This window comes from Poecilia formosa, unplaced genomic scaffold, assembly GCF_000485575.1.
Source record: "Poecilia formosa unplaced genomic scaffold, Poecilia_formosa-5.1.2 Scaffold61, whole genome shotgun sequence".
In the NCBI taxonomy this organism is placed as follows: domain Eukaryota; kingdom Metazoa; phylum Chordata; class Actinopteri; order Cyprinodontiformes; family Poeciliidae; genus Poecilia; species Poecilia formosa.
In genome coordinates, this window is record NW_006800000.1 from 995,301 (window position 1) to 1,018,858 (window position 23,558).

General features: G+C 37.4%; 1 protein-coding gene across 1 annotated transcript in view; it reads left to right on the top strand.

The window, feature by feature from the left end:
- plekha7b (pleckstrin homology domain containing, family A member 7b) overlaps nucleotides 1-23,558 on the top strand; it is an 86,974-nt gene that overhangs the window by 48,817 nt on the left and 14,599 nt on the right. Inside the window, exons 12-18 of the mRNA XM_016672464.1 lie at nucleotides 646-729; nucleotides 1,858-1,992; nucleotides 2,852-2,905; nucleotides 8,007-8,078; nucleotides 9,212-9,292; nucleotides 10,737-10,886; nucleotides 23,346-23,447. Coding sequence (XP_016527950.1) covers nucleotides 646-729; nucleotides 1,858-1,992; nucleotides 2,852-2,905; nucleotides 8,007-8,078; nucleotides 9,212-9,292; nucleotides 10,737-10,886; nucleotides 23,346-23,447 — 678 coding nt within the window. The remainder of the gene's footprint in view (nucleotides 1-645; nucleotides 730-1,857; nucleotides 1,993-2,851; nucleotides 2,906-8,006; nucleotides 8,079-9,211; nucleotides 9,293-10,736; nucleotides 10,887-23,345; nucleotides 23,448-23,558) is intronic.

A 23,558-nucleotide genomic window follows, 5' to 3' on the forward strand; every position in this document is an offset into this window, starting at 1 on the left:
GTCTGTTGCTAAGAGATGAGCGTTTTTCCTGGTAGCGAAGTGCCAAGAAGTAAACATCTGATTTTTACTTTTGCAGAAGTAAAAATCAGAAGGCAGTGCATTAACATTAGCACAAACATTAGCGGTAGCTACTGCCCACATTAGCATTAGCCTTTTCCCTATAATAAACCTTTGAGCTATTTTTGTTATTTATTAGCCATGTTTACCACACTGAATGGAGGAAGTCAATGCAAGACAACATGCTAGTTATACCCCACATGCCACTGGCAGCATTAGGCTACCATTAGCATTTTAGCTAATTTTAGCTTATACACTAATTTTAACATACTGAAAGGAGTAAGTCCATGTTACTCATCATGCTAGTGACCCTCCAAATGCTGTTGAGTACATTGTATCTTAATTTAGCATTGATGCTAATTTTTAGCATCTGAACACTGAGTTCCAACCGATGGGCACACCTTGGCAGGCCTCGTTTAAATTTCTTCAGAAATGTTCTAGTTTTTACTGATTATAAAGCACCTTGGTTAATCTAGGAGTTAATGTATAGGGCGATAAAAATAAATGCATTATGTATTATTATATTCTGTTTGATTCGAATTTATATTATTCTTTAGTAACAAAGAGATAAACTATATCTTTCCACAGACTTCCCAAATAGAGAGAAGATCCGTGCCAGCTATGGGCTACATCACACACACAGTCAGTGCTCCCAGTCTGCATGGCAAAACGGTACGATCTTTTGCTTCTGTTGCCTGCTGTAATCTATTTATATTTTGTTGTTGTTGTTACCGTTACTGGCATACAGTACTGTGCAAAAGTATTTGGTTATTCATTGCTTTGCTTACAAGAGGCAATCTTTTAAAGTGTTCTTGATCAATACTTCTTCATGCTTTATGAAGACCTTTGAAAGTTTTCCTTTGCTGTTTGGCTGCTCAGTTTCCATTTATGATAAGGAAATGCTGCATTAAGCTAGAGTGAGATTTTAACTTCACCACAACAAACAAAGAATATATGTAAAAAAGATCAGCTCACAAGTAATCAACTCAGAATTAACAAAGCAAGACCACATTTATCTATATTGTTTTATGTCAGGCACAAAGGAGGCGAGCACAAGGAGGATCAGTGTGTGAAACAGTGTTTTTCCAGTTCATTCTTAAAAAGAACTTCTTTGAAATTTTGTTCAAAAAGGTTAAGATTAATTTATCTTCATAGTGTTCTCATTCGTGTATCAAATTATGATTGAAATAAAGTTGAAATTAGAGATTCGCTAACATCAATATTGGTAGTTATTTTTTTAATATTGCTTATTGTCGGGGTCCGAAAGAAACCTCAAGAAACATTGATAAGGTCTGCTTTGAAATATTCAAAGCATTACTTTATCATTGGAAGCAATGTATGAAGAAACAAGAGCTGTTGTTAAACTTTTGCACAGCGCTTTTCTTGAAAGTAAATTAATAGCAAATTAAATACTGCTGAGAGGTTTCCACAATGATCTGTCCATGTTGCTTACATTGCTGCACTATGTTGTGGAGGAAAGCCTAAGCAAAATAGATAACCAAGCTCCAAATCTTCATAACTTTATAATGTTCCCAAAGGAAGAAGTTGTCGGAATTGCTCAGGGAGGATAACCATTTCCTTTCTACAATGAGTTTCATTTGAATTAATTGTCAGTGAAAAAGTTCTTAATTGTTTTTTAAGTTACAAACAGACAGCAGTGTACTGGCCTCGGTGTCACTTGGCTCTGAAAGCCTCTACAGTAAAGCGGTTGTAATGCCCAGATGGTTATCCGATATTTTCTCTCATCCCTTTGTACCGTCACTTGCTGTGGGCCCCACTTTAACTCTGGCTTGGCTACAGCCAGAGGAGTTGACTCTGCTTCTCATTCAACTGCGGAGGCACCAGGCCAAGATGGCTGGTGTGCATAGCCCCTGCAGTGCGTTCGCTCACCTGCAACACCACCAGCACAACGGCCTTCTAGGCCCCAGCATGCAGGTCAGGGACGCTCATTCCTCCCTAAACGCAGCATTCTGCAACCCCTGCAAGTGCATTGTGGCCCCGTCTTCCCAGTCATTCCTGCACATTACTTCCCTGACATTTTGACAGACTCTGCAGTCTCTTTTGCACTGCCTGGTTGTCTGATTTTTATTCTACCATTCTGGCATGACGTGAGCTGCATTGTAATTACAAGCTGCATTTATATCCTTTAATGTCACTTGTCCAAACATAACAGTGCTACTAGAGCTTTGCTTGACTGTGTTTATTAAAACTGTTAAAAGCTAATCTGCCATATTCAAAGCATGTTGCTTGTCAGAGTTGCTTATATGAAGCCACCCATTTTGACTGGTAGATGATGTTGCGCCACATTTTGATCTGTGTGCATTAATGTTTTGTGTTTGGGGGGTTATCATTCTGAAGCACCCACCAGGCCATAGTCGTCTCCATGAGCCTGCAAGGGAAGATCACTGCTGTTAGACTAAAGCTGCAGTGCTGCTCAGTAATGACAACTCCACCCAGGTTCTCACGTCTAACCATTCTCCATGCTCATGAGGAAATATAGGCTCTCAGTCTGACCACATGTCATGCACAGGACCTGTGTTGCTGAGTTGTGCGAGAGGTCACAAACGAGACCTTAAAGCAGTTCAAAAATGACACCATTACCTAATTACAATGTGGCTCCGCTAATTGCAGATAGAAGCATAGAGTTTGAAGTACACTGTAATTGAGATCAAGTTAATTAAAGTTTTGTTTGTAAAGCCTGAACAGCACATAAAGACTAAAGGAGTCATCTGGTAACCCATTATCCTGTGCAGCTTCATTTCAAATGACTTATCTCTTCACTGCTCATTTAAAGGCTGATGATACTTACATACAACTGAAGAAGGACCTGGAGTATCTAGATCTAAAGGTGGGCCCCAACAAAGAAAACGGCACTTCATCCTTTTTCATCCTGTTCTCAGTATATTCTGCTCTGCTGCTGCTGCTGCCTCCAGCGTCTGCCTCCCCGATTCCCTTTTACCTGTCTGTCCTCTGTTCTGTGCACTCTGCTGTTATGGTGGAATCAAAATGTCTTTCAATGCACACTTTATTTTTCTAATTCAATCAATATTGAACGATATGCTGGTTTGGATTCTCATGACAACCCTAATTACTTAAATAGAAGGCAACTGAACTTCTCTTGGTTTCACCTCTCAAACAAAGTGGAGTGAGTTAGCAAAATGTTTAGTTACCTTCTGCTTAAGCACTTATGAGTTTAATACTAACACCAAAAATGGTGGAAAAATGTAGAAATCTCACCATAACACTAGATGATATATTATTCTGATGTGATTTGAGGTGCTCCTTCACAGGACTGAATGATGTAAAAAATAAAAATGTGACCCTCAGATCCCATCAGTATAACAAGTACTTAACGTTTCTTTGTTTCCTGGGTTTTATTGTAGCTAATAAGTGGCCTGTTTGCTGTTCACACTGATGCACATTCAAAGCAAAATTATCTTTATGTTAAAAATTACATTACCTGTTAAAAACAGTAAGTTGAGCTTCCGGCCTTGCTAGAATGTAAAAATGTGTTTGCATGCCAAGTCAATTGGCATTTCTACTGCTTTCGAAATTAACGGAAGCCGAGAACGGCCAAGTGAACGCAGTATTTTCTTTGCTTGCTCAAGATATAAATATATTATCTCCAGACAATGATCTCAATTACAAGATCATTTTAGTTTTAAGTTTTATCATTCAGTATTGCCGTCATGACACATGGCAATGATCTAAAACTGTTTTGATTGAGGGATGTGCTTATTTATGAATTCAACTGCTTGCAATTTTCTTGAAATTGGAAATACTAAAATACGTTAAAAATCATATCAAACAACCAGAACACCAAAAACAAACTAATTTGTCTTGCATTAGTAAACCAGATTAGCTGTTTTGTTAACATAAATAAGCACTGTTATCTGCAGATAATCCAAATAAAAAGTGTTTATCTGTGAATAACGTTCAGAACAAAACTAAATCAAAAGATGACCACTCTCGGCTTCTTTACAGGTGTGGTATGATAAATTTGAGGAAATGTTGCACATAAAAGGCCTCAGGTCTGATTTATGTATCGTAAATACCCAAAATAAGTTCATGATTATGTAAGGATCTTCTGGCATGCAGAGAAACATTTGTTTACATTGAAAATGGGTTTGGGTCAGTTTGCCTATTCACCAATTTGTTTATCTAACATAATGCAGCTTTGCTTTCCATTTTGTATACGTGAAGAACAATTTCTTCCCCATGTATGCAACTTATTAGGCGTCAGTCTGATTTTCTTTATAAGTGATTATTTTCAGAAATTTTAATATTTGGGAAGGATTTGTTTTTGAACCTATTACATTTACTTTGGTTTTGTCACTTTCAGTCAAATTCAAAACAACTTGCGTCCTGTTACTGACATGTATTTTTCAGATTCATGAAACTCAATTTCCTTATGCTAGATTATGATGAGCATATAAAAAACATCTTAAGTTGTAGGTTGTCAAAGTGTTTATCAAACGTCTCCCTGTCAGGTTCAGATTGATGACAAAATGTCCTCCAGAAGACGACGTTTTATACCAAACTTTTTCCAGGTATAAAACAACAAAAACTACAAACTACAATTGGAAAATAGGCAAAATGACCAGCACCCATTGACAGTCTGTTTGAAATGTTTACATGGCTTATGTATGCCTGCTACAGTGTAAGAGAATCCTGAATACCTCAGTGCTGCTCTTTCAGAACAAAAACTGCAAAAGTGACGAAGCAATTGATTATTGGCAACTATATATGGTCTATTTTAAAAACATTTTGGTGTTGCTAGTTTATATATTACAATTAATGGTGTAACTCGCTGTTAGTCCAACAACAGCTGACGTCCAAATAACCTGATGAAAATAACTACATTTGGAAACTTGCGCAAATAAACGGGAAGGTCAAACGTTCATGATGGTGATGCTTTACATGATATGAAGATGGATTGAAACATGATTGCCTGTGATCTTAAATTAGCGGTGGTCATATATTACGACAAATGCCACCACCACACTTAACACTTTCGATGTAAAATTGCAATTTTGCTCAAATAACTTGTAGTTTCTAACAAGAAAAAATATGATCCTTTGATCACTTAAAAGAATTTTCCCATACCAGAAAATTACCCCAGCAACACCACAGAATACATTATAACACCCTAACATGCCGTAAAACACCCAGTCTGACCAGTTTTATTTAATTTTTTTATTTTTACTTTGACATGCAGAGTCAGTGGAATACCCCTTTAACTGCGTCTGCCTTTTCCACTGCTCAGTAGTGCAGTGATGGGTGTGTCGATACTGACGTGGGTGTTGTATGAATGTACCACCAGCACCACAAACAAGTTCTGGCTTCAAGCACCACCAGCCATGAGAGACAAATCTCTGGATGTTATTGAAAAAAAGAAACACCTCACACAGGATGCCCCACACAGGATGGGGCAACGGTTACTGTAGTTATGAATTTAAAAGAAATGTTTCAGTGACAATATTTATTGAAAACGTTAAAAAATACAGTAAATGTTACTCCAGAGAGGGTTTGAACATCTTTACTTAAACAACATGAAAGAAAAGATATCTAAGATTTAAGAAAATGCGCTGCTTCATAACTGAAAACCGAATGATACAGTTTTTCTTAAGACAAAAAAGTTCTTCACAGAATAGTAGACACTACACCTTTTCTAACGATATTAACTGCATGTCATCTTCTGCTCTTACTTTTTTTTAGTGCATGGGCCTTACAAACTAAAATAAGACATGTTTTGATTTTCTACAACTACCCCCGTTTAGTTTTTATTGATTTCATCTTGGTGGGGGGGGGGATAAACATCCATTCCGCCATTGTCTTCCGTTTATCTAAGATTGAGTTGTGAAGGCAAGCGATCCTGAAGCGAACCCCAGACGTATCTCTCCCCAGTGACGTCCTCCAGCTTATTCCGGGGGATTCCAAGGTGTTCCCAGGCCAAATGGGATCTGTAATCCCTGCAGCGTGTTCCACGTCTTCCCCAGGGTCTTCTCCCAATGGGACATGCCCATAAAGCCTTTTCAGGGTGGAGCCCAGGGGGCATCAACCACTTCGACTTCCTTCTTTTTCTACTTTGAGCTCCCCCTGGAAGAGGAGCTCTTCACCCTATCTCTAAGGCTAAGCCTTCCCACCTTGGGAAAGTTTTTTTTTGGTCGCTTGTATCCAGGCTCTCGTTCTTTTGGTCATGAGTTATATATCATGATCATAAGTAGGGGTCAGAACATAATTGAACTGGTAAATTGAGAGCTTTGCTGTTTGGCTCAACTCTTTTTTTATTACAAAAAAACTGGAGGAGTCACTCCATTATTGCAGACGAAGGCCCCAAATCTGTCTGCCCATCCCCCTCTGCATCCTACTGTTACTCGTAAACAAGTTACCTACTTACTTAAGCTTGTCTGATTGAGACAGAGACTAATATCCAACACAAAAGGGACAGTTCACCTTTTCTGGTTTAGAACCATGACCTCAGACTTATAGGAGCTGACCTCATTCCAGTCACTTCACAATCAGCAGAAACACACTAAAGGTCATGTTGGAGGTCATGGGCCAAAGAACCCAACAGAACCACATCATCTGCGAAAAGCAAAGATGAGATCCTGAGGTTCCCAAACCAGACACACTCCATGACTACATCTTGAAATCCTGCCCTTGAACATCACAAACAGTCATGGATATTATCACGTTTTTCTCCATTTGTGCATCCTGTTTGAAGAAACAACGAGAAATATTTCTAAAACCACCATTTCACGATTGTGCATCAGGATTTAGTTTTAATGGTGTTGGCAGATATGAAATATTGGGGAAAATAATGTTTCATCTTGCTTTCCTTCACATTTATCTAACACAGTTTGATTAAACCTAATTGCTTTGAAATTTGTTGTACATGTTTATAAAATATCGCTACGTGAGGGAATAGGCTTTTCTACGTTATGTAGACGGCACATAAGCAAAACTGCTAAAGAACTGGTGTTGCTACAACTCAAATCTTACCAACCATCACCCACACTGTGCTATTCGTCTAGCCAACATGAGTGACACCGTATGATTACTGACGGTGCCTGCATGGTGTAGCATTGTTATTACTGAACTGGACCGTTGCTACCTTTTATCATCCAGCAGAAGAAAGACACAAAGGCCAGAAAGTTCAGGTGAGCCAAAATGAGAAATAAAATATCTTCATCCATGTGAGTCCAGTTTTGTTCAGGTTAGGAAAAAAAAACAAAAAAAAAACTAAAAACCTAACAGATGCTGAAAAGGTAGGATAGAACCCTCTGTAACAAACAATAGATGTGTACATATATTAATCATGTCTGTCTAATTGATAACAAAAAGCCCTTCATTTTGGGTTTCACCATTTACAAAGCGATTATTCATACATAATGTTTGCCCAAATGTAGAGGAGCAAAGTCTAAAACAGTCTGGATTCAAATCGATTTATGTAAATAATGCCAATTTATCACATATTCTGTCAGTTTGTTCACACTTGAATTAAGTCCTGTACAAAATGTACAGTTTATGTCTAATTAAAATAGCTTTGTCCAAAAATACTGAAAATGACATGCATTCAAAAAAAAAACATACAAGATGTATATTTTTCTTTAAAAAAAGATCCTCATATAAAAATCTTCAGTAAGAGCAGCCCTGAGCTTTCAGGATTTCCCGAGACATGATCAGAAGTCTTTGTTTTTAAATATATTCTTCACTTTCACCACAGATTTTATCAGTGGATATTTACCCCGTTTTTTTCTTTTTTTTGTTTGTTTTTTATTATCTCTATCTAATTTTATTTACCTTAACTTTTGCAGCAGTATCGTTATGGATTTTAAAGGAGATTATTTGTTCATAAGTGCATTCATGAAAGGATTAGACAAATTCTAATATTTAAATGCCATTATTGAGGGTTTTATGATGTTTTAAATAATTTTGAATTTCAGGTCACTGCACAGGAGAGCTTAAAAAAAGGGAGATCTTCCAGGCCTGTGAAAATTGCAGAAAGCGACGCGGATGTAAGTACACGTTGCCATAGTTTACAGAACAAACGCCCCGTTTATCAGCCTCCCTTTTCCCCGTGATCTTCACTTCCGACTTCTGACAATCCACTACTGAGACGCGGCTGACTTCAGTCTGACTTTGCTGTGCGCTTTAGTGTGGTTTTCTGTGTGTGTTTTTAACTTGTGGTAAACAGAGGCAGCAGAGCTAAGGGAACATGTGTGTTGCAACACTGTGGGGACACGCATCCACGCTGCACAGTGTGGGCCTGAGAGTATCGACCACAGCTTTTATTTTTCTCCCCACAATTTAAAGGGAAAAATGCATGTAATGGGAGTTTTAGATGTTGGGCTGTTAAATTTTTCAGTTTGATTTGCCTGATCCTGCTTTTCTCGTTCTTTGTTTTGCGCTGAATGGAGGTAAATAGGATGGATGTCTTGGCTTTTCATCATTAGCATTGTTCCACTTTAACAATTTATTAGAAATTGACAGTAAATTTGTCTGAACAATGAATATTTCATGCAATTAAAAACAACAATATGTGGCAGCCAAATAAAAACAGCTTAATTATTAATTGAACAGAATGATAAATAGATCGGAGGGGGTGGGGGGAATACAGTGGGTGAGAAAGACTGTGAACTCTGCAGTCTTGTGTTGTTTTCATAAACACATAACCCATTTCTGGGAAAACAATTCTGTCACTCTCAGTAAACAAGCCTTTCTCCAGCAGTGAATGTGAAAATATGGATTTTTGATTATGATTACTCATAATGGGTATTACCAAATCTTTCCCCCTAACTAGACAGCGCAGAGCCTTTTGATATATCTTACTGTGTTGATGAGGAGAACTCCTCTGGGCTTTTTACAAAGATAAGCCTTATTGACAGACGGAGAAGGCTACAGTAGACGATCAATGCGTCTCCGGCGGCTGCAAGAGCTGAATGAAGACAAGAATGGAGCGTTTGGCCTCTGTTGTAAACACATGCTCTGTTTATCACCCCATTCTGTTTTATCTCTTTCCTGATTCTCTCTTGCTTTACTTTTATACTCTGAAGTGTAAAGTATTATATATGGATTGCTTAGAGGGGGGATATGGATGCTATTCTTTGTTTTCATCTGTTCTCATTACATCTGTTTGTTTTTCCTGCAGGTCAAACTAAGTCGACTTTGTGAACAGGACAAGATTCTTCAGGAACTCGAAGCAAAGATACGTAGTTTGAAGGAGGACAAGGTGTTTTCTTTTTGTTCTTTAATCATGATTAATAATTTAAAGATCTCCGGAGCTCATCGTTTTTAATCGTTTTGCCAACTAAAATCTCTCGATTCGACATTACTGGCTCAAATCTGTGTGAATGTTTCAACTGAAGAGGAGACTATACAACATTCCTCTGAGATGGGAAATGTCTGTGGACTTTTGAAACTTCAAAAATCCACAACATATGTTACTGCTCTGTGAGGGAAAAATACAAGCTCAACAATACAGAGTGAGATGTCATCGGGGCCGTGGAGCTTCTTTCACCAATTCATCGGTACCGCTGCCGGTAGAACGTTAAGGAAGCATAACAAATACATATATGGATGCTAAAAACTGAAGTCAGAGTATTTTTGCACAGTGGAGCAGTTGGTAGCGCTGTTGCCTTGCAGCAATAATCTCCTGGGTTTGAATCCTGCTCCAGCGATCTTTCTCAGGGATCTTTCTGCATTGAGTTTGCATGTTCTCCCTGTGCATGTTTGGATTCTCTCTTGGTATTCTGGCTTCCTCCAAAACAGTCCAAAAACCACCTGTTAGGCTAATTGATTACTCTAAATTGATCTCGTTTGCCCCACAATGACACAATGACAGCTGGAGATGGACAACAACGCCCGCAACCCTGTAAGTGACTGAATTGTCACTGTACTTGATATATAGTGGGATAAATTGTTTTTGTTTTTCCCTACACTCACTTTAGAACCACTTTTTAATAACATTTCCCGTATAAATATCCACAGTATAATAAAACTTTTAAAAGTATCCTTTCTGGTTTGCGTTTTGATGTGACATTTTGAGATTATCACTGGTCCCCATCTAACAACCTCTTTTAAAACTTGCTGGAGGCACCAAACATGATGAAGAAACTCTCTAGATAAATTTGTCTTTTGTTGCAGATGCATTAGTTAGTTAGCTTTTGGGATTTTGCCTCGCTTATGATGTGGCAAAAGTAAAAGAACAAAAAATTATAATCAAAAATAAGGTTGCCAGGAATTGGAAACCTTTAAAAGAAGGTTGTTTTTTTTTTCATGTTAGATTTTTTTTTTCTCACTGTAAAAATGTACTCAAATTACAGGTTGGATTTTTAAACATTTTTGAGTGTCAGATTATATACGTTGAAGAAAAAGATTAATGTAGTCTTAGGCTTTTTATATATCTTAACTAAGCGTGCCAATATGTGGTGAGATGTATTTAGTAAAAAGCCGTTTCTGAATTTCTAAATTGAGAATTCTTCCCATTGAGAAAATGGACCCAAATTAAAGGTTGGATTTTTCTAGTTTATGTTATGTGGTAAAAGACTAATTTATGTTAAGGTTCTTCTACACATCTTTACCAGAATTGGCAATAAATATGAAAAGCTACTGCACTGAGACTTCCTGTTTTTTATTTTTATTTATTTATTTATTTATTTTTTTGTTCTCTTCAGGACAAGTTGGAATCTGTGCTGGATGTTTCCCACCACCAGATGGAGGAGTATCGAGATCAGCCGGCTCACGCTGAGAAAATTGCCTATCAGCAGAAATTGTTGCAAGAGGATGTGGTCCACATCAGGGCTGAAATATCTCAAGTGTCCACCGTAAGACCCAAGCTTCTCACTAATAACATTACAGATAAAAAAAAAAACAAACAAACAAAAAAACTGCAGCTCATTTGAGCTTTAAATATAACTAGTGCCGTGTCTTTTTCCAAAAAAAATAGATTAGCTAGAAAGATGCTCTATTATTTCTCTGTGACTCTGCGTATTGTGTTTCTTTAATTACATGAGAACAAGATGTTCACTTCTGTTTTTAGTTTCCTTTTAGCTATTTCTGCAGCTGGCACAATGTTTCAGGTTGACTGTGATTATCAAAATGAGTGATTTGGGGAGAAACCTGAGGCTGTGAAAAAACTCATGAGTGTATTTCTCGGCAGCATGGGTTAAAACGTTCTCTGATATTCAAAATATTTACCGTTTGAATAGAAAATATGTAGTTTCAAATCTGGAGTTACAAACTAACCACAAGGCTACAGGAAGTAAACAAGCACATCCTTTATTATTTGTCAGGTGTTAGTATTTAGTGTGGCTACAATAGAATGTAGTCAGTGCATATTTTAATCTTATATGTACATTTACAATANAAATGTTAATTTCTTGGATCTAAGCAGATAAGCAGTATTTAAAAGAGCTTATATTTTATAAACAATAATATCAACTATTAGTGTGGTAAGAGATGAATGTTTTTTTTTTTTTCTGGTAACGAACTGCCACAAAGTATAAATCAGACTTTTACTTTTTTTTGAATGTCTGTTTTATAATGTATTTACCACCAATGACAAAAAAGAAATAATTCAGTTTTCTGCCAAATTCACCATCTGCACAATTCGTGTTAACCTGTTAACAAGAAGCATAAGAAAAGCAGTATTTCAAAAGAGCAGAAAAAATCTTCTGTTTTTTAGAATAATAACAATATTTGTTGTTGGTCTGTTGCTAAGAGATGAGCGTTTTTCCTGGTAGCGAAGTGCCAAGAAGTAAACATCTGATTTTTACTTTTGCAGAAGTAAAAATCAGAAGGCAGTGCATTAACATTAGCACAAACATTAGCGGTAGCTACTGCCCACATTAGCATTAGCCTTTTCCCTATAATAAACCTTTGAGCTATTTTTGTTATTTATTAGCCATGTTTACCACACTGAATGGAGGAAGTCAATGCAAGACAACATGCTAGTTATACCCCACATGCCACTGGCAGCATTAGGCTACCATTAGCATTTTAGCTAATTTTAGCTTATACACTAATTTTAACATACTGAAAGGAGTAAGTCCATGTTACTCATCATGCTAGTGACCCTCCAAATGCTGTTGAGTACATTGTATCTTAATTTAGCATTGATGCTAATTTTTAGCATCTGAACACTGAGTTCCAACCGATGGGCACACCTTGGCAGGCCTCGTTTAAATTTCTTCAGAAATGTTCTAGTTTTTACTGATTATAAAGCACCTTGGTTAATCTAGGAGTTAATGTATAGGGCGATAAAAATAAATGCATTATGTATTATTATATTCTGTTTGATTCGAATTTATATTATTCTTTAGTAACAAAGAGATAAACTATATCTTTCCACAGACTTCCCAAATAGAGAGAAGATCCGTGCCAGCTATGGGCTACATCACACACACAGTCAGTGCTCCCAGTCTGCATGGCAAAACGGTACGATCTTTTGCTTCTGTTGCCTGCTGTAATCTATTTATATTTTGTTGTTGTTGTTACCGTTACTGGCATACAGTACTGTGCAAAAGTATTTGGTTATTCATTGCTTTGCTTACAAGAGGCAATCTTTTAAAGTGTTCTTGATCAATACTTCTTCATGCTTTATGAAGACCTTTGAAAGTTTTCCTTTGCTGTTTGGCTGCTCAGTTTCCATTTATGATAAGGAAATGCTGCATTAAGCTAGAGTGAGATTTTAACTTCACCACAACAAACAAAGAATATATGTAAAAAAGATCAGCTCACAAGTAATCAACTCAGAATTAACAAAGCAAGACCACATTTATCTATATTGTTTTATGTCAGGCACAAAGGAGGCGAGCACAAGGAGGATCAGTGTGTGAAACAGTGTTTTTCCAGTTCATTCTTAAAAAGAACTTCTTTGAAATTTTGTTCAAAAAGGTTAAGATTAATTTATCTTCATAGTGTTCTCATTCGTGTATCAAATTATGATTGAAATAAAGTTGAAATTAGAGATTCGCTAACATCAATATTGGTAGTTATTTTTTTAATATTGCTTATTGTCGGGGTCCGAAAGAAACCTCAAGAAACATTGATAAGGTCTGCTTTGAAATATTCAAAGCATTACTTTATCATTGGAAGCAATGTATGAAGAAACAAGAGCTGTTGTTAAACTTTTGCACAGCGCTTTTCTTGAAAGTAAATTAATAGCAAATTAAATACTGCTGAGAGGTTTCCACAATGATCTGTCCATGTTGCTTACATTGCTGCACTATGTTGTGGAGGAAAGCCTAAGCAAAATAGATAACCAAGCTCCAAATCTTCATAACTTTATAATGTTCCCAAAGGAAGAAGTTGTCGGAATTGCTCAGGGAGGATAACCATTTCCTTTCTACAATGAGTTTCATTTGAATTAATTGTCAGTGAAAAAGTTCTTAATTGTTTTTTAAGTTACAAACAGACAGCAGTGTACTGGCCTCGGTGTCACTTGGCTCTGAAAGCCTCTACAGTAAAGCGGTTGTAATGCCCAGATGGTTATCCGATATTTTCTCTCATCCCTTTGTACCGTCACTTGCTGTGGGCCCCACTTTAACTCTGGCTTGGCTACAGCCAGAGGAGTTGACTCTGCTTCTCATTCAACTGCGGAGGCACCAGGCCAAGATGGCTGGTGTGCATAGCCCCTGCAGTGCGTTCGCTCACCTGCAACACCACCAGCACAACGGCCTTCTAGGCCCCAGCATGCAGGTCAGGGACGCTCATTCCTCCCTAAACGCAGCATTCTGCAACCCCTGCAAGTGCATTGTGGCCCCGTCTTCCCAGTCATTCCTGCACATTACTTCCCTGACATTTTGACAGACTCTGCAGTCTCTTTTGCACTGCCTGGTTGTCTGATTTTTATTCTACCATTCTGGCATGACGTGAGCTGCATTGTAATTACAAGCTGCATTTATATCCTTTAATGTCACTTGTCCAAACATAACAGTGCTACTAGAGCTTTGCTTGACTGTGTTTATTAAAACTGTTAAAAGCTAATCTGCCATATTCAAAGCATGTTGCTTGTCAGAGTTGCTTATATGAAGCCACCCATTTTGACTGGTAGATGATGTTGCGCCACATTTTGATCTGTGTGCATTAATGTTTTGTGTTTGGGGGGTTATCATTCTGAAGCACCCACCAGGCCATAGTCGTCTCCATGAGCCTGCAAGGGAAGATCACTGCTGTTAGACTAAAGCTGCAGTGCTGCTCAGTAATGACAACTCCACCCAGGTTCTCACGTCTAACCATTCTCCATGCTCATGAGGAAATATAGGCTCTCAGTCTGACCACATGTCATGCACAGGACCTGTGTTGCTGAGTTGTGCGAGAGGTCACAAACGAGACCTTAAAGCAGTTCAAAAATGACACCATTACCTAATTACAATGTGGCTCCGCTAATTGCAGATAGAAGCATAGAGTTTGAAGTACACTGTAATTGAGATCAAGTTAATTAAAGTTTTGTTTGTAAAGCCTGAACAGCACATAAAGACTAAAGGAGTCATCTGGTAACCCATTATCCTGTGCAGCTTCATTTCAAATGACTTATCTCTTCACTGCTCATTTAAAGGCTGATGATACTTACATACAACTGAAGAAGGACCTGGAGTATCTAGATCTAAAGGTGGGCCCCAACAAAGAAAACGGCACTTCATCCTTTTTCATCCTGTTCTCAGTATATTCTGCTCTGCTGCTGCTGCTGCCTCCAGCGTCTGCCTCCCCGATTCCCTTTTACCTGTCTGTCCTCTGTTCTGTGCACTCTGCTGTTATGGTGGAATCAAAATGTCTTTCAATGCACACTTTATTTTTCTAATTCAATCAATATTGAACGATATGCTGGTTTGGATTCTCATGACAACCCTAATTACTTAAATAGAAGGCAACTGAACTTCTCTTGGTTTCACCTCTCAAACAAAGTGGAGTGAGTTAGCAAAATGTTTAGTTACCTTCTGCTTAAGCACTTATGAGTTTAATACTAACACCAAAAATGGTGGAAAAATGTAGAAATCTCACCATAACACTAGATGATATATTATTCTGATGTGATTTGAGGTGCTCCTTCACAGGACTGAATGATGTAAAAAATAAAAATGTGACCCTCAGATCCCATCAGTATAACAAGTACTTAACGTTTCTTTGTTTCCTGGGTTTTATTGTAGCTAATAAGTGGCCTGTTTGCTGTTCACACTGATGCACATTCAAAGCAAAATTATCTTTATGTTAAAAATTACATTACCTGTTAAAAACAGTAAGTTGAGCTTCCGGCCTTGCTAGAATGTAAAAATGTGTTTGCATGCCAAGTCAATTGGCATTTCTACTGCTTTCGAAATTAACGGAAGCCGAGAACGGCCAAGTGAACGCAGTATTTTCTTTGCTTGCTCAAGATATAAATATATTATCTCCAGACAATGATCTCAATTACAAGATCATTTTAGTTTTAAGTTTTATCATTCAGTATTGCCGTCATGACACATGGCAATGATCTAAAACTGTTTTGATTGAGGGATGTGCTTATTTATGAATTCAACTGCTTGCAATTTTCTTGAAATTGGAAATACTAAAATACGTTAAAAATCATATCAAACAACCAGAACACCAAAAACAAACTAATTTGTCTTGCATTAGTAAACCAGATTAGCTGTTTTGTTAACATAAATAAGCACTGTTATCTGCAGATAATCCAAATAAAAAGTGTTTATCTGTGAATAACGTTCAGAACAAAACTAAATCAAAAGATGACCACTCTCGGCTTCTTTACAGGTGTGGTATGATAAATTTGAGGAAATGTTGCACATAAAAGGCCTCAGGTCTGATTTATGTATCGTAAATACCCAAAATAAGTTCATGATTATGTAAGGATCTTCTGGCATGCAGAGAAACATTTGTTTACATTGAAAATGGGTTTGGGTCAGTTTGCCTATTCACCAATTTGTTTATCTAACATAATGCAGCTTTGCTTTCCATTTTGTATACGTGAAGAACAATTTCTTCCCCATGTATGCAACTTATTAGGCGTCAGTCTGATTTTCTTTATAAGTGATTATTTTCAGAAATTTTAATATTTGGGAAGGATTTGTTTTTGAACCTATTACATTTACTTTGGTTTTGTCACTTTCAGTCAAATTCAAAACAACTTGCGTCCTGTTACTGACATGTATTTTTCAGATTCATGAAACTCAATTTCCTTATGCTAGATTATGATGAGCATATAAAAAACATCTTAAGTTGTAGGTTGTCAAAGTGTTTATCAAACGTCTCCCTGTCAGGTTCAGATTGATGACAAAATGTCCTCCAGAAGACGACGTTTTATACCAAACTTTTTCCAGGTATAAAACAACAAAAACTACAAACTACAATTGGAAAATAGGCAAAATGACCAGCACCCATTGACAGTCTGTTTGAAATGTTTACATGGCTTATGTATGCCTGCTACAGTGTAAGAGAATCCTGAATACCTCAGTGCTGCTCTTTCAGAACAAAAACTGCAAAAGTGACGAAGCAATTGATTATTGGCAACTATATATGGTCTATTTTAAAAACATTTTGGTGTTGCTAGTTTATATATTACAATTAATGGTGTAACTCGCTGTTAGTCCAACAACAGCTGACGTCCAAATAACCTGATGAAAATAACTACATTTGGAAACTTGCGCAAATAAACGGGAAGGTCAAACGTTCATGATGGTGATGCTTTACATGATATGAAGATGGATTGAAACATGATTGCCTGTGATCTTAAATTAGCGGTGGTCATATATTACGACAAATGCCACCACCACACTTAACACTTTCGATGTAAAATTGCAATTTTGCTCAAATAACTTGTAGTTTCTAACAAGAAAAAATATGATCCTTTGATCACTTAAAAGAATTTTCCCATACCAGAAAATTACCCCAGCAACACCACAGAATACATTATAACACCCTAACATGCCGTAAAACACCCAGTCTGACCAGTTTTATTTAATTTTTTTATTTTTACTTTGACATGCAGAGTCAGTGGAATACCCCTTTAACTGCGTCTGCCTTTTCCACTGCTCAGTAGTGCAGTGATGGGTGTGTCGATACTGACGTGGGTGTTGTATGAATGTACCACCAGCACCACAAACAAGTTCTGGCTTCAAGCACCACCAGCCATGAGAGACAAATCTCTGGATGTTATTGAAAAAAAGAAACACCTCACACAGGATGCCCCACACAGGATGGGGCAACGGTTACTGTAGTTATGAATTTAAAAGAAATGTTTCAGTGACAATATTTATTGAAAACGTTAAAAAATACAGTAAATGTTACTCCAGAGAGGGTTTGAACATCTTTACTTAAACAACATGAAAGAAAAGATATCTAAGATTTAAGAAAATGCGCTGCTTCATAACTGAAAACCGAATGATACAGTTTTTCTTAAGACAAAAAAGTTCTTCACAGAATAGTAGACACTACACCTTTTCTAACGATATTAACTGCATGTCATCTTCTGCTCTTACTTTTTTTTAGTGCATGGGCCTTACAAACTAAAATAAGACATGTTTTGATTTTCTACAACTACCCCCGTTTAGTTTTTATTGATTTCATCTTGGTGGGGGGGGGGATAAACATCCATTCCGCCATTGTCTTCCGTTTATCTAAGATTGAGTTGTGAAGGCAAGCGATCCTGAAGCGAACCCCAGACGTATCTCTCCCCAGTGACGTCCTCCAGCTTATTCCGGGGGATTCCAAGGTGTTCCCAGGCCAAATGGGATCTGTAATCCCTGCAGCGTGTTCCACGTCTTCCCCAGGGTCTTCTCCCAATGGGACATGCCCATAAAGCCTTTTCAGGGTGGAGCCCAGGGGGCATCAACCACTTCGACTTCCTTCTTTTTCTACTTTGAGCTCCCCCTGGAAGAGGAGCTCTTCACCCTATCTCTAAGGCTAAGCCTTCCCACCTTGGGAAAGTTTTTTTTTGGTCGCTTGTATCCAGGCTCTCGTTCTTTTGGTCATGAGTTATATATCATGATCATAAGTAGGGGTCAGAACATAATTGAACTGGTAAATTGAGAGCTTTGCTGTTTGGCTCAACTCTTTTTTTATTACAAAAAAACTGGAGGAGTCACTCCATTATTGCAGACGAAGGCCCCAAATCTGTCTGCCCATCCCCCTCTGCATCCTACTGTTACTCGTAAACAAGTTACCTACTTACTTAAGCTTGTCTGATTGAGACAGAGACTAATATCCAACACAAAAGGGACAGTTCACCTTTTCTGGTTTAGAACCATGACCTCAGACTTATAGGAGCTGACCTCATTCCAGTCACTTCACAATCAGCAGAAACACACTAAAGGTCATGTTGGAGGTCATGGGCCAAAGAACCCAACAGAACCACATCATCTGCGAAAAGCAAAGATGAGATCCTGAGGTTCCCAAACCAGACACACTCCATGACTACATCTTGAAATCCTGCCCTTGAACATCACAAACAGTCATGGATATTATCACGTTTTTCTCCATTTGTGCATCCTGTTTGAAGAAACAACGAGAAATATTTCTAAAACCACCATTTCACGATTGTGCATCAGGATTTAGTTTTAATGGTGTTGGCAGATATGAAATATTGGGGAAAATAATGTTTCATCTTGCTTTCCTTCACATTTATCTAACACAGTTTGATTAAACCTAATTGCTTTGAAATTTGTTGTACATGTTTATAAAATATCGCTACGTGAGGGAATAGGCTTTTCTACGTTATGTAGACGGCACATAAGCAAAACTGCTAAAGAACTGGTGTTGCTACAACTCAAATCTTACCAACCATCACCCACACTGTGCTATTCGTCTAGCCAACATGAGTGACACCGTATGATTACTGACGGTGCCTGCATGGTGTAGCATTGTTATTACTGAACTGGACCGTTGCTACCTTTTATCATCCAGCAGAAGAAAGACACAAAGGCCAGAAAGTTCAGGTGAGCCAAAATGAGAAATAAAATATCTTCATCCATGTGAGTCCAGTTTTGTTCAGGTTAGGAAAAAAAAACAAAAAAAAAACTAAAAACCTAACAGATGCTGAAAAGGTAGGATAGAACCCTCTGTAACAAACAATAGATGTGTACATATATTAATCATGTCTGTCTAATTGATAACAAAAAGCCCTTCATTTTGGGTTTCACCATTTACAAAGCGATTATTCATACATAATGTTTGCCCAAATGTAGAGGAGCAAAGTCTAAAACAGTCTGGATTCAAATCGATTTATGTAAATAATGCCAATTTATCACATATTCTGTCAGTTTGTTCACACTTGAATTAAGTCCTGTACAAAATGTACAGTTTATGTCTAATTAAAATAGCTTTGTCCAAAAATACTGAAAATGACATGCATTCAAAAAAAAAACATACAAGATGTATATTTTTCTTTAAAAAAAGATCCTCATATAAAAATCTTCAGTAAGAGCAGCCCTGAGCTTTCAGGATTTCCCGAGACATGATCAGAAGTCTTTGTTTTTAAATATATTCTTCACTTTCACCACAGATTTTATCAGTGGATATTTACCCCGTTTTTTTCTTTTTTTTGTTTGTTTTTTATTATCTCTATCTAATTTTATTTACCTTAACTTTTGCAGCAGTATCGTTATGGATTTTAAAGGAGATTATTTGTTCATAAGTGCATTCATGAAAGGATTAGACAAATTCTAATATTTAAATGCCATTATTGAGGGTTTTATGATGTTTTAAATAATTTTGAATTTCAGGTCACTGCACAGGAGAGCTTAAAAAAAGGGAGATCTTCCAGGCCTGTGAAAATTGCAGAAAGCGACGCGGATGTAAGTACACGTTGCCATAGTTTACAGAACAAACGCCCCGTTTATCAGCCTCCCTTTTCCCCGTGATCTTCACTTCCGACTTCTGACAATCCACTACTGAGACGCGGCTGACTTCAGTCTGACTTTGCTGTGCGCTTTAGTGTGGTTTTCTGTGTGTGTTTTTAACTTGTGGTAAACAGAGGCAGCAGAGCTAAGGGAACATGTGTGTTGCAACACTGTGGGGACACGCATCCACGCTGCACAGTGTGGGCCTGAGAGTATCGACCACAGCTTTTATTTTTCTCCCCACAATTTAAAGGGAAAAATGCATGTAATGGGAGTTTTAGATGTTGGGCTGTTAAATTTTTCAGTTTGATTTGCCTGATCCTGCTTTTCTCGTTCTTTGTTTTGCGCTGAATGGAGGTAAATAGGATGGATGTCTTGGCTTTTCATCATTAGCATTGTTCCACTTTAACAATTTATTAGAAATTGACAGTAAATTTGTCTGAACAATGAATATTTCATGCAATTAAAAACAACAATATGTGGCAGCCAAATAAAAACAGCTTAATTATTAATTGAACAGAATGATAAATAGATCGGAGGGGGTGGGGGGAATACAGTGGGTGAGAAAGACTGTGAACTCTGCAGTCTTGTGTTGTTTTCATAAACACATAACCCATTTCTGGGAAAACAATTCTGTCACTCTCAGTAAACAAGCCTTTCTCCAGCAGTGAATGTGAAAATATGGATTTTTGATTATGATTACTCATAATGGGTATTACCAAATCTTTCCCCCTAACTAGACAGCGCAGAGCCTTTTGATATATCTTACTGTGTTGATGAGGAGAACTCCTCTGGGCTTTTTACAAAGATAAGCCTTATTGACAGACGGAGAAGGCTACAGTAGACGATCAATGCGTCTCCGGCGGCTGCAAGAGCTGAATGAAGACAAGAATGGAGCGTTTGGCCTCTGTTGTAAACACATGCTCTGTTTATCACCCCATTCTGTTTTATCTCTTTCCTGATTCTCTCTTGCTTTACTTTTATACTCTGAAGTGTAAAGTATTATATATGGATTGCTTAGAGGGGGGATATGGATGCTATTCTTTGTTTTCATCTGTTCTCATTACATCTGTTTGTTTTTCCTGCAGGTCAAACTAAGTCGACTTTGTGAACAGGACAAGATTCTTCAGGAACTCGAAGCAAAGATACGTAGTTTGAAGGAGGACAAGGTGTTTTCTTTTTGTTCTTTAATCATGATTAATAATTTAAAGATCTCCGGAGCTCATCGTTTTTAATCGTTTTGCCAACTAAAATCTCTCGATTCGACATTACTGGTCCTCTGAGATGGGAAACGTCTGTGGACTTTTGAAACTTCAAAAATCCACAACCAATGTTACTGCTCTGTGAGGGAAAACTACAAGCTCAACAATACAGAGTGAGATGTCATCGGGGCCGTGGAGCTTCTTTCACCAATTCATCGGTACCGCTGCCGGTAGAACGTTAAGGAAGCATAACAAATACATATATGGATGCTAAAAACTGAAGTCAGAGTATTTTTGCACAGTGGAGCAGTTGGTAGCGCTGTTGCCTTGCAGCAATAATCTCCTGGGTTTGAATCCTGCTCCAGCGATCTTTCTCAGGGATCTTTCTGCATTGAGTTTGCATGTTCTCCCTGTGCATGTTTGGATTCTCTCTTGGGATTCTGGCTTCCTCCAAAACAGTCCAAAAACCACCTGTTAGGCTAATTGATTACTCTAAATTGATCTTGTTTGCCCCACAATGACACAATGACAGCTGGAGACGGACAACAGCGCCCGCAACCCTGTAAGTGACTGAATTGTCACTGTACTTGATATATAGTGGGATAAATTGTTTTTGTTTTTCCCTACACTCACTTTAGAACCACTTTTTAATAACATTTCCCGTATAAATATCCACAGTATAATAAAACTTTTAAAAGTATCCTTTCTGGTTTGCGTTTTGATGTGACATTTTGAGATTATCACTGGTCCCTATCTAACAACCTCTTTTAAAACTTGCTGGAGGCACCAAACATGATGAAGAAACTCTCTAGATAAATTTGTCTTTTGTTGCAGATGCATTAGTTAGTTAGCTTTTGGGATTTTGCCTCGCTTATGATGTGGCAAAAGTAAAAGAACAAAAAAGTATAATCAAAAATAAGGTTGCCAGGAATTGGAAACCTTTAAAAGAAGGTTGTTTTTTTTTTCATGTTAGATTTTTTTTTTCTCACTGTAAAAATGTACTCAAATTACAGGTTGGATTTTTAAACATTTTTGAGTGTCAGATTATATACGTTGAAGAAAAAGATTAATGTAGTCTTAGGCTTTTTATATATCTTAACTAAGCGTGCCAATATGTGGTGAGATGTATTTAGTAAAAAGCCGTTTCTGAATTTCTAAATTGAGAATTCTTCCCATTGAGAAAATGGACCCAAATTAAAGGTTGGATTTTTCTAGTTTATGTTATGTGGTAAAAGACTAATTTATGTTAAGGTTCTTCTACACATCTTTACCAGAATTGGCAATAAATATGAAAAGCTACTGCACTGAGACTTCCTGTTTTTTATTTTTATTTATTTATTTATTTATTTTTTTGTTCTCTTCAGGACAAGTTGGAATCTGTGCTGGATGTTTCCCACCACCAGATGGAGGAGTATCGAGATCAGCCGGCTCACGCTGAGAAAATTGCCTATCAGCAGAAATTGTTGCAAGAGGATGTGGTCCACATCAGGGCTGAAATATCTCAAGTGTCCACCGTAAGACCCAAGCTTCTCACTAATAACATTACAGATAAAAAAAACAAACAAAAAAACTGCAGCTCATTTGAGCTTTAAATATAACTAGTGCCGTGTCTTTTTCCAAAAAAAATAGATTAGCTAGAAAGATGCTCTATTATTTCTCTGTGACTCTGTGTATTGTGTTTCTTTAATTACATGAGAACAAGATGTTCACTTCTGTTTTTAGTTTCCTTTTAGCTATTTCTGCAGCTGGCACAATGTTTCAGGTTGACTGTGATTATCAAAATGAGTGATTTGGGGAGAAACCTGAGGCTGTGAAAAAACTCATGAGTGTATTTCTCGGCAGCATGGGTTAAAACGTTCTCTGATATTCAAAATATTTACCGTTTGAATAGAAAATATGTAGTTTCAAATCTGGAGTTACAAACTAACCACAAGGCTACAGGAAGTAAACAAGCACATCCTTTATTATTTGTCAGGTGTTAGTATTTAGTGTGGCTACAATAGAATGTAGTCAGTGCATATTTTAATCTTATATGTACATTTACAATACGAACTTGTTTTTATTTGAACAAGTTCAGTAAAGCTGGAGTATATTTCAAGATACGTGAAATGCATGTGTAAAAGGACGGCTACATGTTTCTTGAATTAATGAAGTAAACATGGCCGTCCAAGAAAAGTTCATAATCTCAAAGTTGCGTTTTTTTTATTTTTTATTATGTCATATTGGGAGAGTGTGTCTGATTTCTCTATAGGAGATGGAGAATGCATGGAATGAATATACCCGACTGGAGAAAGATGTGGACTGGCTGAAGTCAGCCCTGCAGGGACAGATGAACCGCCATGATCTTTCCCAGGTCTATCTCTCTTTGCAGCCTTTCACTTTTACTATACACAGGCTTTAATCAGGAGGAGCTACAAATTATAAATTTCAAATTCTCATTCAAGGCAAAAAGGGATTTGGTCTG